The following is an 18,646-nucleotide window of genomic DNA, read 5'->3' as shown; positions in this document are numbered from 1 at the left end:
GGCGAAGCAAGAGTTGAACACGAGGAGCTGTCATAAGTTAAAGCCGAAATGTGGTAGTCTCTGGCTGGCGTTACTTGCGCAAGGGATATTCAGCGCGGGAGTACTTGTGTACAAAGTGCAAAGTTCACAAGTGGAAGGCAGGACGTGTTGTCCGAAATGGTAATGACGGTGTGAGGAAAAGCGACGTTATGCGAGAGCAGGACATCCGGATTAGGGGATACGATGTAGTCACCGTCTGGTACAGGTGGAACTGGGGAGACACCTATGTAAGTAACGGCACGGCGAGGGAGGCGACTATGCTCTGTGAAACATAGCCGTATCGGAGCACTATCGGGAGGGTCAATAGCAGCAGGTAGAGCGAGTTGCACAACACCAGCAGAACAGTCTATCAAAGCGGAATGTGTAGACAGAAAGTCAAGGCCCAGGATGAGGTAGTGAGGGCAGTGCTCTAGAACATAAAATAAAACGGATGTAGGATGTCCGGCGACACTCACGCGAGCCGGACACATGCCAATAACGGCTGGTGTTCCACCGTCGGCGACTTGGACCACAGGTGACGGAGCAGGAGTGAGGACTTTCTTGAGACGATTCCGAAGCTGAGCATTCATCACTGATACGTGCGCGCCAGTGTCAATCAGAGCCGTAACAGGTACACCATCCACGTTCACTTCAATGAGGTTCCGATGTGTGGGCAAGGTCAGAAGAGGATTTTTGCGTCGGGTCGGTTTGGCAGCATCACCTCCAGGTGCTGCACCCGTTAGTTTTCCGGAAGGGTGCGCCGGAAGGACCTATGGGACGGTGATCGGCGAGATGGGGGCGATCGGGCGAAGCGGCGACGTGCTGAAAGAGAGCGGCTAGAACGGGTAGGCAAAGAAGTGTCGCCAGAATTTACTGGCTGCGTTGGCGGGGGGAACCGAGGAGCAGCATGAGGGCCGTGGGATGGGTGGTAGGACCAGGGGGTCGAATTCCACGAAGACCGGCAGTGACGTGAAATATGGCCGATACGGCCACAAGTGAAGCATGTAGGCCTGTCGTCTGGAGTACGCCATTCGGTCGGGTTGCGATACCGGTTTGGGGCATTCAGGCTGCGGGTGCGTATGATAGTGCTGGAAGGAGTGTAGTCAAGCCGATTAACTGAGCAGACGTTGGTCAAGCCAACGTTGGCCAATTCTTGGCGCACGACGGACTGTATCAATGAGACGGTCGCCTGGCAATTGTGGGGGCCATGGGTTGGGGTCGTGACAGGAGATGCGGCTTCTATTTCACGTCGGATGACCTGTAGGATGTCATCAGAGTGGTTGGGTGTGCGCGAACTGCGGAGGTTTTCGCAGGTGGACGTAGCAGCCGTGTTGGGAAGGCGGGGAAATGGCTGGGCAATACGGCGACATTTGGCTACTTCAAACCACCGGCATTCGGTAATGATGGCTTGCACAGTGGAAGAATTCTTGAAGACAAGGAGGTGGCAGGCATTATCTGCTATGCCCTTAATGACATGTGCAGCCTTATCAGGTTCGGACATCTTCGGATCCACTTTGCGGCACAGAGCGAGCACGTCCTCGATGTACGTGAGGTAGGATTCAGTGCACGTCTGGGCAGGCGAAGCGAGGTCTTTTTGGGCGGCGCGCTGACGTCCAACAGGCTTGCCAAACAAATATTTCAGCTTCTGTTTACAAATGTCCCAGCTGGTAAGTTCCTCCTCGTGGGTCTGAAACCAGACGCGTGCCATGCCCACGAGGTAAAATATCACATTAGCGAGCATGATAGTCTCGTCCCAGAGGTTGCTGGCGCTCACCCGCTCATATAGTTGAAGCCAGTCTTCAACATCAGTGTCGTCGGTGCCAGAAAAGGTTCCTGGGTCTCGGGTTGTGCTAGAATGACGGTGGGCGTCGGTGCCGACGGGCCCGAAGCATCCTCGCCTTGAGCTGGCATTGTAGATGCAGCCAAGGAGCGCCCGCTGCGTAAATCCGCCTTGATAATGATCCCGCAACCTCCACCAAAAATGTTGCAGGGTTAAAAACAGTCAGACGTATATTTACAAGATATTTACAATAATTGCAGCAGCTGACAACATGGTAGACAGCGCACGAAGTCCAGAGCGTCGTCTTCTTCCGACTATGATTAAAACATCTTCTTCGTAAGCGTGTCACAATATAAAGAAAACGAATATCTACCACAGGCTCCTAGGTGGAAGATCGATACAGCCGACTGGGAGAAATTCTGAAGTCCCACTAGTATCTCATGAAACGACATCTCTTCTTTAGGAATTGATGCTGCTGTGCAGTATCTTACAGCCTTCATTATAGATGCTGCATCTAAATGCATATCTGAAGAAAGTGGCTCGGCATGCAGACTGCGTGTCCCGGGGTGGAACGACGAGTGTAGGATCGCTCGTAAAAAGCGTGGGGGCTGCTACGCGCTTCTCCCACTGCAGAGAACCTTGTCAACTTTAAAAAAGTAAAGTCCCAAGGCAGGAGAACCCGCCGACAGGCCAGAAAAGAAAGTTGGCAGAAATTTTTATAGAGTATTAACTCGTTTACAGATGAGACCAAAGCCTGGAACAGGGTTAATAGGATGAGAGGGCGGCAAACATATTCACTCCCTCTGGTAAACACACAGGGCAATACACTGCAAGATCAGGCAGACTCACTTGGGGAGCACTTTGAGAGCGTGTCAAGTTCGAACCATTATTCGCAATCCTTTTTGAAATATAAACAAATAGAAGAACGTAATTAGCCACTCATAAGAAAATGTCCACAGAATGAACTGTACAACTGTCCTTTTAGTATTGCCGAGTTGAGAGCTGCCTTGAGCTCGTGCAAGAGCTCTGCACCGGGATCTGACAGAATCACGTATGAAATGATCAAAAACCTACACAATGACACCCAAGTTACACTACTCACAATTTTTAATATCATTTGGGCTGCAGGATACCTTCCAACTGCATGGAAAGAAGCCATTGTGGTGCCTGTTTTGAAACAAGGCAAAGATCCTTCCTCAGTGACAAATTACCGCCCGATCGCCCTCACAAGTTGCCTTTGCAAGGTATTTGAAAAAATGATTAATCGGCGACTCATCCATTTTCTTGAAATGAGCAAAATGCTTGATCACTATCAGTGCGGCTTCCGACAAGGGCGCTCCACAACTGATCATCTTTTACGTATTGAAGGAAATATCTGGGACGCATTTATACATAAACAGTTCTTCTTATCAATATTTTTTGATATGGAAAAGGCGTATGACACAACGTGGCGTTACGGAATCTTAAGCGACTCGTCAGAAATAGGCATCCATGGTAATATGCTAAAATTTATAGAAAGCTACCTGTCCAATCGTACCTTCCGGGTAAAAGTCGGCAATGTACTTTCACGTCCTTTTACGCAAGAAACGGGTGTACCCCAAGGAGGCGTGCTCGGCTGCATGCTCTTTATCGTGAAGATGAACACGCTTCGTGCGTCATTACCCCCGGTCATCTTTTATTCTGTCTACGTGGACGACATTCAAATAGTTTTCAAATCCTGTAACCTCGCAGTGTGTGAGAGACAGGTACAGCAAGGCCTGAACAAAGTGTCAAAGTGGGCAGACAAGAACGGATTTAAGATCAATCCTAACAAAAGTTCTTGTGATCTTTTTACAAGAGAGGCCTTATCCCAGATCCTTGCTTAGAACTGCGTGGACAACATATACCTGTAAATAAAGAACACAAATTTCTAGGTGTTATACTTGACTATAGACTCACTTTCGTCCCCCACATTAAACATCTTAAAGAAAAATGTCTAAAAACAATGAACATAATGAAACTTCTATCCCAGACTACATGGGGTAGTGACAGGAAGTGTTCAATGAATCTCTACAAGAGCCTCATTTGATCACGATTGGATTATGGTGCCGTGATTTATCACTCTGCCGCCCCGAGCGCGCTAAAGATGCTAGACCCAGTCCACCATCTAGGAATCCGACTCCCCACTGGCGCTTTCAGGACAAGTCCCATTGAAAGTTTATGTGTAGGATCAGATGAGTGGTCACTTTATCTGCAGAGAACATACATCAGCCAAACATATTTTATGGCAGTCCACTCTAATCCTCAACATCCGTGTTTTAATACCGTTAACGATATGCCATATGCGACACTCTTTCGCAATCGTCCCTCCGTAAGACAGCCTTTCTCGATGCGTGTGAGGGAGCTTAGTGATCAAATGCATGTCCCACTCCTCAAGCTTTGCCTAATGCATCCAGCCAAGCTGCTACCTCCTTGGGAGTGGCAGCTGATACAATGTCATATATCATTCCTACAAGTTACAAACCACGCTCCAGAGATTGAAATCCAAATGCATTTCCGGCAACTCCAGTACAAACACTCCTGCACGGAGTTCTACACAGACGTATCGAAGTCACACGACGGGGTGTCCTATGCAGCCGTCGGTCCATCCTTCTCGGAAACCGATGTACTACATCCGGAAACTAGTATCTTTACGGCTGAGGCCTACGGGCTGTTGTCGGCTGTAAAGCATATAAAGAAATCAAAATTCCAGAAATCAGTTATTTATACTGACTCCCTTAGTGTTGTGAAGGCCTTCATGTCTTTCGGTAGCCACAGAAATCCAGTAATTAATTAACTCTATTCCGTCCTATGTAAAGCAAACATATCTAATCAACATGTGATTATATGCTGGGTGCCTGGACATAGGGGCATCGAGGGTAACGTTCTAGCGGACCAGATGGCCACATCAATTTCATTGCATGCAGTTAATCCTACTGCTTCGGTCCCTGTCACAGACCTGAAGCCTTTCTTAAGAAGGAAACTGCGAAACTACTGGCAACGCTTGTGGGACCTGGAAACAAATAATAAGCTGCACGTAATAAAGCCACAATTAGGTTTATGGCCTCCTGTAACAAAATCACGCCGGACAGATGTCCTATTCTGTCGTCTAATAGGACACACATTTGGCACACATAACTTTTTACTCACCGGAAACGAGCCTCCAACCTGTGGTAGATGCGGGGAGAAGCTGACCGTCCTCCACGTCCTCCTGGAGTATCGGGAAAGCGAATCTGAAAGAAAGAAACCTTTTCCCTTGGCATACCGGCAGCACATCCCCCTTCATCTTGTTATGTTACTCGGTGCAGAACCGCTCTTTGATACCAACGCTGTCCTAGGTTTCCTGAAAAATGTTGTGCTACATGTTATTAGCCCCATTAGTTCGTATCGCCTCCTCTCTTCAGAGGATGCCGCTGTGATAAATATTTTGAATAGCACATGCCTCTAGGCCCTTGTGTTTCAAGGGCTCTGGCGAGGCAGTAGTTTTCTAAGCAATTTAACATCTCCCATATTTTATATAATGCATCATTCTTTCTTAATGCATTTTAGTGATCATAGCACACGTCATTAATCATTGCCATGATTTTATTACGTGTACATTTTATGCAATTTGCACCAACTCTTTTAGGCCTCTTTACAGCCACGTCACATTAAATTCATAGAACCCATCAGACCACTACATATTCATTACCACTAGCATGGCGCTCTTTGGCCATACCTGGCTCTTGCGCCATTAAACCTGAAACATCATCATCATCATCATCACAAGATGTCATATTTGCAACAACAGCAATGCACATTATGCAAAAACAAACGGGCTGTCTCATTCACTCAATGGCTAGATAGTTAACTTACATATAGACTGTGGTAGCACTTCTACTTTGTAAAACTGCAGATGTATCCATTAAAATGACTTCACAGAAAAGTTCTTTTGTACAATGAACAACAGTGCCACTTCACCGGGAGCAACATACATGATGCAGGAAAATGACTAGAATCTTCCCATAATATAACATAAAATATATCTTAAAAGTACCTTGCACAAAAGTTTTCTACTAAAACACACTAATAGCACTCGAATAAAGCACATCCTTGCTTATAAGCAGGATGCTCATAGTACAGCACGCAGATCACCAAAACACAAACTAAAAAATTTTAGACTTGCTGAAGGTGTCTCGCACAAAAGTCTACACATATACGCAATGATGGTCTCACAAGTATGACTTTCCAGTAGCAGCAACGTATGTGATGCAGAGGATAAAGGAATCTTCCATGGCATAAATTTATATCAAGCAAAAAGCTCTCGCAAGTTATTTTACAGTCACAATATTGGTCTCACAAAAGGTAGCTTTGCAGTGGCAGCAATATTCATAATAAAGAAAGAGGCTAAAAAACCCTCAAGATCCAGTGATAAAAAGCGCTTTGCATAAAAAAAATAACGACATCTTTCAAAAGCATGCCTTGGCAATGGAGGCAATTCTCGTAAGGCTATTCCAAAATTGTCTATTCCAATTCTGCGATCAGCCCTCCGTGATTGGTCGAAAGCTTTTTTTGACACCCCCCCCCCCCTTCGCCTGTATGTCACGCGACGTCGCGAAAACCGCGACAGCTCCCAATCTGATATGACGTATGCACACTGATTATGCTTGGTTGGACCAAGCAAAAAGAAGTAGTCATTTCTTATTCGAGGCCTTTTCTCCATTAGCCCTCGGGTATTGGTCAAAAGTTTTTGGACTGCACCCACTTCACCTGCCCGTCGCGCGACGTCACAAAACCGCGAAAACTCACCGCGTCAAAGTGTACGCGTTAAAGATGCATTAATATACCGAACAAAACTTTTTTTTTCTCTGAATAGCCGCAGACTGCCCGGTTCTGAAAGGAATAAAAGATGGCTGCCGCCAATCGCTCAGGCACTGGCTACTTGCATCTACCGGAGAGCATGGGTTTGTGTGCGTACAATAAAACTTTTTGCGTGGCCGTGTAACGTTATCGAGCGATTGCGGCACGTTCATGACCTCACTCTGCGAACTATTCTTCGCTGAGGATCCGTTTTAGCGTCATTCTTTACCTTCCGTCGCATGCCGCCACGATTTTTGACCAGCCACCGCAAACTAAGTAAGGCAAAGCGGACCAATCGCAGACGACGGCACCACCCTATGCATTCTATTATCGATTTTCAGTTCACTGGCTCGGCCCCATCAAATCCCTCTCTACTTGAGCGTGCTCCTCGCTTCTTATCAGCCAATTAGATAAGACAAGCCGTTCAGTGTCGGCAATGTTATTCGTTTTTAAAGCAAACAAAAGTGACTTCCAGTAAATGGGGAGAGCGTTTGATTGGTCTGTTTAAACAACCCTTCGGGTCACCGCCCGATGCTTGCGTCGGTGGTTACGCAAATTTGACACCAGGAGATTGGACTAAAATCATATTGGAATAGTTTTACGGTATAGGGCCCTAGGAAGCTATCTGCGACGTGTCCGAAGGCTAGCCGACCTGAGATAGCTGATGGCTTCGTATACACTGTGTTCTCACGCACGCAGTTCACGGTGAAGCGAGGGACAGCCCGGAGTGGAATTCCCACCCCGCCGCGGCTGCTCTTCATTACGCCAGCGTTCTGATGGCGAGCGTCCGCGATCATCGAGCGAGGTGTCTTCGTGTTTGCTTGTGTGCGCGGAACAACGTGCTTTTTGGTAATTTAGTTCCTAATCCAATGTTTGCAGCAGATTAATAATTTGCTATAGCAGTCAATGCTTTGCTTTTCGGGTGAAACAGACTTATTTAATGCGCAAGCATTTCTATGCTTATCCAACGAGCAAAACCGTCCGTCCATCCGTTCGTCCTGTAAGACGATCACTTTCAAGATAGGGCCCGCAGCAGTGAGCAAATTCACCTTCGTGCTGCTCCCGCGTAAACGCGAGCTACGTGGCGAGAAAACGGAGCACACGAAGCTATCAGCAGTCGGCGCTCGCTGTCGTCATTGGAGACCGTTTTCAAGATACGGCTCTCGCCACCGCGCCAAACGCAGCCACCACCGGAGCGCGGTTGATCACGGTTCATAATGGTTCGACGCCGATGGATAAGGCGCTAAAGAGCGATGACAGCTTATAATGATCTGAACGTCATCAGCGCACCTGGCGTCGCCAGCTGCAGTAGTTCGCTTTCATCATCGTCACCTGGCGCCACCATCGGCAACAGTTCGCGACGCCGCAGCGCTGTCGTTTGTACTGATCGGATCAAGTTTCATACCGTTGATGATGACACCGGGCTGCGTGAAGATGACCAACTTGCACAACACCTACGCATACTTACACAACTCGCAGACGAGTGTCTGCGTGATTGTTACAGCGCAGTTGTTATACGCTAGGTCCTGGCAGTTTGCGCGCATAGGTAAAGAAGGTGGCGGCCCAACCCCAGAGCTATAAGAGCTAAAGCAAAAGCGTATTGCTGGGTACGCCCCAGCTGCGTTTAATCGCGAGAAGTGTCAAAACGTATTGTGATAAGAAAATATCGTAATAAATAAACTCAAAGCGGAATAGACACTATTTAGTATGGATTGTGGTCTGACGTCACGGATTCTATAGGCAAACCACGTAACCTTAGCTCAGTGCCCTTTCACTCGTGAAATGGGTAGGCCACGTGCAGTGAGGACTGCAGAAGAACAGCGCGCCTACGAAGAACACCATAGTGAACAGGAGCGGGAATGTGCGCGGCACGTAATACAGACGAATATTAGAGTGTTTCAGTTGAGCGTGTTTACGCTCCGCTAAGCAGTTAAGCGGAGTGGAAGCGCGAATACGCATGCGCCTTCCGCTTAGCCGTAAGCCGGATATTTGAGCGAGGAACACGGTCCGCTTAGAAGCTGCCTGAGCGGAGCGTGCCGCGCAGCACTTTGGCTAGCGTTGGCGCCAGAACGGATTGGATTGGATGCCGAAAGCAAGCGCGCTGGCTAACACGTGGCGTTCCCCAAGACGGCGCTTTATTTTCCATAAAATGGACCGGTAACGCATTACAAGCGCACGTCTAGATACTTCATGGAGAAGCAAGTTATATATATACATATATACGTTTTACGGTATAAGAGTGATCATAAAGTGTTTTTATTTTCTTTCATTACCCTGAATTTAGCCAGGGGGCGCTGCAACTACGAAATGTCCGCTCCGCTACGCTAAACGTGCAACTAAAACGTGAAAATCGCCCGCCGCTCCGCTGTGGCTGAGCGGGGCCGCTCGGAGCGGAGCGTACCGTAAAGACGCTCAACTAAAACACTCTATTAACGCGACAGCGTTAAGGAGCTCGTGTTGTCGTCGGTGTCGGCGTCGGCGGCATTGGCCGTGAGCGAAAAATCCCGGCAGGCAATTCGTAAATAAAGACAACTTGCAAGATGGGCTGCGCGGGAATCGAACCAGGGTCGCCGGAGTGTGAGGCGGAGACGCTACCACTCAGCCATGAGTTCGATCGCTCAAAGTGGGACAAAAACGCCTCTAGTGAATGCGGTGTTGCCTTACAAACGTGCCGTAGAAAGCTATACTGCTGTGTATATCGGTAATTATGAGCATGTAAATTACAGAAGTCGCAGTTAAACGCGTAGCGAAGTACGTTTCCGCTACATTTTTTCTGCGCTTTCCGCACACGCAGAGCCATCTTGCGGCAAACACAAAAGACCCCCTCCTCTCAATGTACGGCGCTGCCCCGACAGGTGGCGCGCCACGCGCGCATTGGGGCTGTGCGGGGACCGGTGCGAGGCGCGTCGCGGCCCCGACTCCCTCTCCCCTGACGACGCTTCGCCGTGCTCTCACACGGGTTGCAGAATCAAGCGTCGTTCCTTTCTTTAGATGACTATCTATCTATCTCTCTGCCCGTGCCGATCACGACGTTTGGCTGGCGTAGATCGTCTCCCCCTCCGAGACACCGAGTTCTTTGGCTCGTTCCGTTTGCTCAGGCGCACGTTTCGTTGCCGCGCCGAACACTGCGTTGCTCGACGCTCACCGCGTAATTGGTGGGTGAAAAGTCCGATGCGGGGCGCCTCGTAAGTGATCGCTGCGCCGTAGCGCCATGGTAGCGCATTGTCTTACACCCCTTGGCGGGTCGACGGGAAAGCTGTCGCGTTCCACTCTTGAAGGCGAAGCTTAAGCGTCCTCCAATTTTTGTGCCGAAAATGCCAAGCGTATGCACGTTTGATTGAAGCCCCCCTACTGACATCACTCCCATTCTAAATGTGGTGATTTGAACATAAACGTGTCTCGGCCAGACCTAAAGTGGTCCATGGCGTTTCTCCTCGAAAGGTTCGGCATCCAATGTTACACAAACATCACTGTGCCCACGACGTGTCATCGGTTGTGTACAGACCTCACACTGGCCAAGCGCCTTTCCAGTGTCGCCACAGAGCCCCTGGCCGTTTATAAAGCGATAGAGACCTTGGTGACCAAATAACAAATCCAGAGAAGGAAACGAAAGAAGGTTAAAAATAAAGAAGCTTGAAGAAAAAAAGACGTGAAAAAAGGAAAAAGACGTGAAAAAACGTAATCCATCGTGGTAAGTGTCTTTTAATTTCAAATAGCACACATATTATCAACATATATATTACCATATGTACAGCTACGCTGGTGATCCACCTTCACAGAGTGGTATGGCTCTTGATTTTTTTTTCTCTTACTGAAGTGTGTCCTTCAAAACAGAGGAAGGGGCAGTGGCTTTTCTTTCTACTTGAGACGAAATAAGCAATGGTAAAGGTTTCTTTTTTTTTTTGGCAGAGTCGCAGCTAAAATAATGTGCTTTTGGTACGGCGGTGCTTTGCGTTCAGTGTTGAGTTAGCTCAAAATGGCGGATAGTCATTCTTGTTCGTGTTTCCAGGAGCAGTACATCGCCGCGCACAAGCTTTTGGTTAACATGGCTTGCGCAAAGAGCAGAAAGTTGACAATCGAAGAGTTCTTGAAGTTGTACCAGAACTTGAAGGCGACACATCCAGCCACTGGGAAATCTCTGATGTACAAGGAATTTGAGGTGAGCTCGAAGTTGTTTTAACAATGCAGTCTTTCCCCTTTGATTTCTCTTTTAAGCTATAACGCATAATTTATAGTAAGATCAAATAATATGGTATTTTTGTGCAAGACACAATTACCCAACAATAAAATCATAATAGACATTTCAGGTCGAACTACTTGTAAACCATGTCGCATCAAAATAGCACGATAAATGCTTTTTCGTACATGTTTACCAGTAGTAGACCAGAAGTTTCACAAGCATGCTTTTCTCCAAGAGATGAAACTGAACTTTCTGAGGCACTGTAATTCTGCCAGAAGCCAGTAAGGTTTAACTTTCACTTTACCATTGACTGTATTAAATATTAAGAGGGATAATGTGCAGCAGCTTTGTCGTTCTATGTGATGTAACTTGTTGATAAATGTTTCGCACGTTTCTAAAGGAATTGAGCCGAATGCGCCCACACCCTGATGCCTCGGAATACAAAGGCGCAAGGGACGAGTGCAATGCCGGCAAGAACAGATCACAGAAGATCTTGGCCGGTAAGCCGACGACTTTAGCAGTTGCTCCAATATGTGAAGCCCGCATCCCTGCTAGGACAGAAATACATCGTTTAATTAGAATCGACAGTATTAACCCCGCAGGGGCGCCTGCGTCAGTAGGCGTTTGGCGTGTTGCCACACGACATGCTTGAGCATGTGAGGGATGGACCCTTTCACGTTTAGCCTTACGCGGCTGAGCCGTGTCTTGGAAAAGGGGGACCCTGGGATTACAGCCGATGCCGAGTATTTGGACCCTTAAGAACCCCGGTGTAGGCGACACAGCCCTTTGGCATCTGCTTCACACAAACGGGACCTCCAGGCTGACCCACCTGTAGGAAATCGGCAGTGCCTTTTCCTGTCCTCCTTGTCAATCTTTTTTCTCTCTCTCGCCTTTTCACCTTGCCTGTCTTCTCGTCACTTCTCACATCCGAATTTCTGGGCGGCAAGGGTTAACCTCGCTGGTGTAGTTACCCAACCTTGAGTATTTCATCCTAGGTTATAGCCACGATGCATGGCTGGCGTTGTAGGCATTCCTCCAACTTTGTAGAGTCCCTTTGTTGGGCTCGGTGGTGTGTGGTTACCATCGCCACCCAATTTTGCAATTTTATATGGCAAACGCTTTTCCCCTACTACCCACCGGGGTTGCTTAGTGGCTATGGTGTTAGGCTGCTAAGCATGAAGTCACGGGATTGAATCCAGGTTACGGCGGCCGCATTTCGATGGGGGCGAAATGCGAAAAAACCCGTGTACTTAGATTTAGGTTCCGTTGAAGGACTTCTGGTGATCCAAATTATTCTGAAGTCCCCCACAACGGCGTGCCTCATAATCAAATCATGGTTTTGGTACGTAAAACTCCATAATTAAAAATTGTTCCGCTACCTAATCGCTTCCTGAAGAGGGGCCACACCGATGAAACATTGTTTTTTTATGCAACCAAAACATTCTCTTTTGAGGTACCATGTTGTACACAGCTACTATAAAACAAAAAGAGTCCGAATGATCATTTCTAACCAAATGTCTCACAGACGCATTTCTTGTAGCCAAATGTCTCACGGAAACAATCGGCTCAGGTTAAAAAGTAATAAAGATGGGAAGCGGCGATGTTCTCGAATTTCGCGACAAATCACAGTATGACAAACTCTCGAAACTTGTAGCATTTGGGGACATCCCCGTTTTAGTGGGCCCCAGAGGTCGATGAACACAGTGCGCGATATTATGTCGGACGGTGAGCTGCTCGAACTCAGTGGAAGCAAACTGCTTGAAGGATGACCAGACCAGAACATAGTCAAGGTGCAAATGATAACAAGGCGAGATGACAAATAACTACCTGCCAAGCACATACTCTTTACTTTCGGAACCAATACCCGACCTGAGTCAATCAAAAGCGATTACTGCAAGCTTCGTGTCAGACCATACATTCCAAATCCGCGTGCGTCAAGTGTCAGCATTTTGGGTATGGCTCACAAAGCTGCAGAGGGCATGTTTGTTGTGCTAAGTGTACTTCTATTGAACACGCTTCTGACATCTGCACTTCAGCAACCCGCTGCGCCATCTGTGAAGGAGACTGCTGCGGGGCATGACAACAGAACGTTCCACCACCTGTGGAACATTCCTTTGTTCCACGTTAGCTGGCAACCTGCTCAAACCCGGGGTCGTTCATAGCACCAGCGTCACGAGCCGAGCTAGTGCTATGCTATACCACAGATTCTCCCTCCTATAAGTTCAAACGCTCTGGAGGACGGTGCTGTTTTGTTGAGTGACGCAAAGGTTCAGTTGAGAGAGTCGGAGAGTCTACTGTACTTCCGTCCGAATGTCCTTGGCGGGGCTTTACCCTGTCGGCATCAGACTATTCCGTGGCCGAAGCGTCCGGACGTCACACTTGGTCAACATGCCACCGTTCCGTTCCTTGAGCCGTGTCCACTGTGACCATACGCTTTCCTTGCTTATCGCGCAAGATACCAGGCATCCATCTTTTTTCGTGGCCGGAACGTTCGCATCCACACACGCTGTCCAACTTGGCATCGCTCCTGACGTTCCGTACACGGTTCTGTGCTTGCTGCCTTGGCGGCCTGCGTGATGCAGTCGAGCTTTGTCCGTATTTGATATTCGAACAAAAGTACCGAACAAACATTCGAACAAATACCGGAACAGAAATCTTGCAATTCATGTTTGTGGCTGGATTCCTTCGTGTTTTTACAACGCTTCTTTCAGTGTTCTTACAGTCCTCTCCGCTAAACCATTTGATTACGGATGGTAAGGCCAGATAGTCATGTGTAGTACTTGATCTAAATCAGGAAATTGCGTAAGTGGAAACCTGTGAACTGAGGTTCATTATCCGTCACGAGTGTGTGGGGTAAGGCCGAAACTCGCAATCGTAGCCCTAAGGGCCTCCACTGTCGTTTCTGCTGTCGCCAATTTAATTGGAAGCGCTTCTACCCTCTTTGTTTCTTAGTCCACAACCACCAATATCATGTGTCCTTCGATGGGACCTGCATAATCAGCATGCAAACGGCTTCATTTTTCTCCCGTTGTGGGCCAAGGAACAGTATTTCGCGCTGGAAGCATCGCCGCAGCTTGTACACAAGCAGGACATGCACGCACCAATCGCTCGATTTCACCATCCACACCTGGAAACCAGAACAGGGTTTTTGCTATGTTCTTCATAGTCGTCATGTCTGGGTGTGTTTTGTGTAGCTAGTCCAAGATGCGACAGATTAGAGCTGCGAGAAGCACAATGCGAGGTCCCAGTATACCAAATCTTGGTAGTAAGTGAGCTCAGCCTTTTTGCTGAAGTACGGCCGGAACCGAACTTGTTCTTCTGACAAAGCTTTCGGCCAGCCTCTCTTAATCCAATATTTCACTTGCTGCAGCGTTGGATTGCTTTCTGTGAAGTCTGCTAACGGCCTTACTTTTCAAACACTCAGAGTAAAGAACGTACTCTGGCGGATCCTCTGGGCTGTTATCTTGCAGCCTGTTCGGTAACGGCAAGCGACTTGAGGCATCAGCATTCGAGTTTTGCGCACCCCTGCTATACTGCAACGTGTACTGATAGTTGTCTTAGAGAAACGCCCATTTCGGAATCCTAGTCGCTGCCACGGGAGGAATAGCCTTTCCTGAGTTGAACAAACCCGTAAGGAGTTTATGGTCCGTGACCAAAACAAACTGATTCTCATATAAGTAGTCCTTTAATTGTGTCCCACCAAACACAAGCGCCGACGCTTCCTTTTATAGCTGAGAATAGTTGCATTCTGCTTTGGACAGCGTCCTTAAGCGGAATCCAATAGAATAATCTGGGCCATTGATACGGCGTGAAAGTACAGCTCCCACTCCTACAGGTGAGGCATCACATTCCAACTTCAAAGGTTTGGTAGGGTCAAACTGTGTCAGAAATTTTGACACCCTGGAGCACTTCCTCCTGATTTTGTTGCCATTTCCACGTAGCTCCTTTTGTTAGTAGACTTTACAGTGGGGAGCCGGTACAGTGGACAAGTTCGGTAAAAATTCGGCATAATAGTTGATTAAACCCAAGAAGGATTTCAGCTCGCACACCAAATTCGGGGCGATGCTTGGAGAACTGCTTCAGTGTTGTCATCCTTTGGGTTAAGTTCATTAGCATCAATTCGGTGTGCAAGGAACGTCACTTCTTTTTGTTTGAATTTGCATTTCTTGATGTGTTTAGCCTGAGACCGTAGTAGAGTGAGCACTCCAGGACTCCTGAGTTAGATTTATTCTAGTTATTTAGTTCCAAGAAACCACAACAAAAATTCAGAAGATGAAAGCGAGCTGCGGCTGAACCACATTCGAACCCTTTCATGCATGGTAAGCATGGTAGATGATCGCCGCGCGATGTGGAGGATTGTTATTTCCATACTGAGGCAGATACATACCCACAAGGAGGAATTGACCCAGAAGCGGCAGGCACATATACTGCTACCTAGCTCTTTGAGATGATCGTCGCGTATTGATGACGATCATAATTTCTCTATTATGGCACATACCGACAGCGACGGATAGGAGACCTACCCTCGTGCCTGTGAAACCACTGTAGTAAATGTCATCCTGTGCAAAAGGGTGGGAACAAGGCTCCTACACGTCCCAGCTTATCTCCATTACGACGGACTGCGATGGATGGATAGATGGATGGATGGATGGATGGACGGATGGATGGATGGATGGATGGATGGATGGATGGATGGATGGATGGATGGATGGATGGATGGATGGATGGACGGACGGACGGACGGATGTTATGAGCATTCCCTTTGGAGCAGGGCGGTGGGTTGCGCCACCAAGCTCTTGCTATTATGCTGCCTAATTTCCTACCTAGGTTAAACAAGAAAACGTGAAAAAAACCTATGAAGTCCGACAAGGAAATTTTCTGATTGCATATTGCGAACTTTGCTTTTGTACGTCTCCGTTTTTTGTCGTTTCCCTACTTTTCTTCCACCAATCCTCCAATCGCCTCTTTAATTGTGGATGGATGGATGGATGGATGGATGGATGGATGGATGGATGGATGGATGGATGGATGGATGGATGGATGGATGGATGGATGGATGGATGTTATGAGCGTCCCCTTTGGAACGGGGCGGTGGGTTGCGCCACCAAGCTCTTGCTGTTATACTGCCTAATGTCCTACCTAGGTTAAACAAGAAAACATGAAAAAGAACACTATGAAGTCCCACAAAGATATTTTTGATCCCCTATTGCGAAATTTGCTTTTGTAACTCTGTTTTATTGCGAAGCAATGCTACTTTAGGTCGCACTTCAGCCCGTTCCGTGGCGAGGCGGTGGTAGGCACCATTGACCTTTAGCGTGACCTCGCTGCGTGACGTCACACCACGTGACCTAGAGTGACGTCACACCAGCTGTGTAAAAACGGGACCCCATCTCACGCCGTCGCGAGGCGAGGCGGTAGCCACCAACGGCGGCCTAACTCCCGCTCCTCTCATCAGGGGCGCTACGGTCGGTGTGGGCATATCTTACGACGCGGAGAAAATGGAGTGTTGCCGCACCGTCGGCCAATTGATACTGGATGATTTTGTAATGGGCACGCTGGTGAGGGAAATGTTTGTCGGCATACACGGATTCGACAGATGACTTCCTCTTAGATGATTCACTGTAAGCCGTAACACTAGCATAACCCAAGACTACCACCAGCCATACTACCAGCTGATCCGAGAATAACACACTATTGCTTCGCAATCACCAGGCTTAACCAAGCTAAGCCACGGCCGTTTTTTTTTGTCGTTTCCCTACTTTTCTTCCACCAATCCTTCAATCACCTCTTACTAATTCTTATTGCGGACATGTTTACTTTTCCACTGTTCTCGCTGAACTCAAGGGCTTCAAGGAGGCCAGTGGTGACTAAATGTACCACGGGGTAGACGTCTTCACATTCTAATAAAACATGCTTCATAGTTTCCCTAGCTTCACGGCAGCGAGCACATGCTTCTTCTTCCGTCTTCTATCTAGCTTTATAGATGTGTGTTCTAAGGAATCCCGATCTCGCTTCGGAAAGTAATAAGCTTCCCGTTGAGTTATCATAGATTGTTTCTATCGTGATTTCGTTTTTTCCTCTTAAGTAGTTACTCATGGCAGGTTTCTTTTCCATTGCCATCACCCATGAGATAATTTCAACCTCTCTGATTTTCCGCTTGACGTTCTTTGTTGCTGTGTTGCCCACCCTGCAGGCCGCATACTTGCGGTAAGCTTCCTAGTTCTTTTCCTCCACTGTGAGTCAATGTTTTTCCTGTAAACAGATACCTCAACACTCTCCCAGCCCGTTTACTTTCTTCCATATTCCTCAGCCATTCTTATCACTCAATTTTACTGCGAGCTTCCCTCACTTCAAAACTGGTCTAGCCCATATCAACCTGCACAGCTTCATTTGTAGTCTTCCCGTGAGCGCCCAATGCGAGGCGTCCCACTGACCTTTGGTTCCCATTGAGTGCTGATTGTACCCCTGATTTAAAGCAAACAACCGAATTTCCAAAAGTAAGTCCTGGAACCATTACACCTTTCCACATACCTCGGACCACCTTGTGCCTATTGTATCCCCATAGAATTTTGTGCTTCATTATGGCTGCATTTCTCTTCCCCGTCACTGTTATTGTTTTTCCCTGTGCTTTCATATATCTATTGCCTTCGTTTATCCATATACCAAGGTATTTATGTTTTGTTACCAGAGGTATTTCCTGGCCATGTATCGCCACTGTCTATTCACTGTTTTCATTGAATACCATAACACTTGATTTTCTAACACTAAACTTCAAACCTAAATTGTTGCCTTCCTGTCCACAGATATTAGCCAGACATTCCAAATCACTTTGCTTGTTAGCTAGCAACACGATGTCGTCCGCATAACATTACCCTGGAAGATGCTGGTCTACTACTGTACCCGCCTGTTTTTATGAGAGATTAAAGCCGATATTACTTCCTTCTAGCGCCCTCTCCATCCTCACCATCTACATAATAAACAGCTGTGTGGAGGAAGGGCACGCCTGCCTCAGTTCCTTGTTGATATGAACTTTCTCCTCGCTCCTCATCCCTTCCCATTCAACGCAAACGGTATTTTCTAGGTAAATCTCTCTCACAAGCTGTAGACAATCGTCACCTAAGCCTTCCCCTTCCAGAATATCCCACAGAATGTTGCGGTCTACGTTGTCATAGGCTCTTGTAATGTCTAAAAAGGCCATATATAACGGTATCCTTTCTACTTTTGATATTTCAATACACTGAGTAAGAACAAATGAGCTATCATCCAAACGCCTACCTATTCTGAAGCCATTCTGAAGTTCTCCCAAAATGCCATTATTCTATGTCCATGCTTGCAGCTTTAATTTGATTGCCTGCATTTGCTAGCCTGTATATTACCGATGAATGGTCAATGGTCTATAGGAGTGAATTCTATCTTTCTCCCCTTACCTTTATAAATTATTTCATTCTACTTTGTCTTCAACTGTCTGGTATTAGTCTATCTATTAAAGTTTTTCCCATTGCTTTCACCAGAGCTTCCTTACTTTTTGGTCGTGCTTCATTAATAAGCCTAATGGGAACCTCGTCTAGCCCTGTGGCTGTGCGCTTAGGAATTTTCTCTTCCGCTTTCTTCCAGTTGAAATTTGTCAGCCCCAGCTCCTGTTCCACCTGGGTCTCTTTCATGCTTTTTTTTTTCTTTAAATACAACCTCGTCCTTGCCTTGGAACGATTCGCCTATTATTTTTCGGATGTAATTTATTGTCGCTTCTCTTTCCAGTCTGTTTTCATCTTCGTCTAGGATATGTTGTTGTATTGTTGTTGACTTCCTGTCTA

The 18,646-nt window shown here is 47.2% G+C and overlaps 1 protein-coding gene across 3 annotated transcripts in view; it reads left to right on the top strand.

Moving 5' to 3' along the window:
- Window positions 1-18,646, top strand: part of LOC126517672 (receptor-type tyrosine-protein phosphatase mu-like) — a 153,568-nt gene that overhangs the window by 73,283 nt on the left and 61,639 nt on the right. For all 3 annotated transcript variants that reach the window (XM_072285627.1, XM_072285628.1, XM_072285626.1), the window contains exons 11-12: window positions 10,665-10,814; window positions 11,236-11,335. In XM_072285627.1, the coding sequence (XP_072141728.1) occupies window positions 10,665-10,814; window positions 11,236-11,335 (250 nt within the window). The remainder of the gene's footprint in view (window positions 1-10,664; window positions 10,815-11,235; window positions 11,336-18,646) is intronic.

The sequence above is a fragment of the Dermacentor andersoni genome, chromosome 11 (genome assembly GCF_023375885.2).
Source record: "Dermacentor andersoni chromosome 11, qqDerAnde1_hic_scaffold, whole genome shotgun sequence".
In the NCBI taxonomy this organism is placed as follows: Eukaryota; Metazoa; Arthropoda; class Arachnida; order Ixodida; family Ixodidae; genus Dermacentor; species Dermacentor andersoni.
This window is presented reverse-complemented; position numbering and strand designations above follow the sequence as displayed.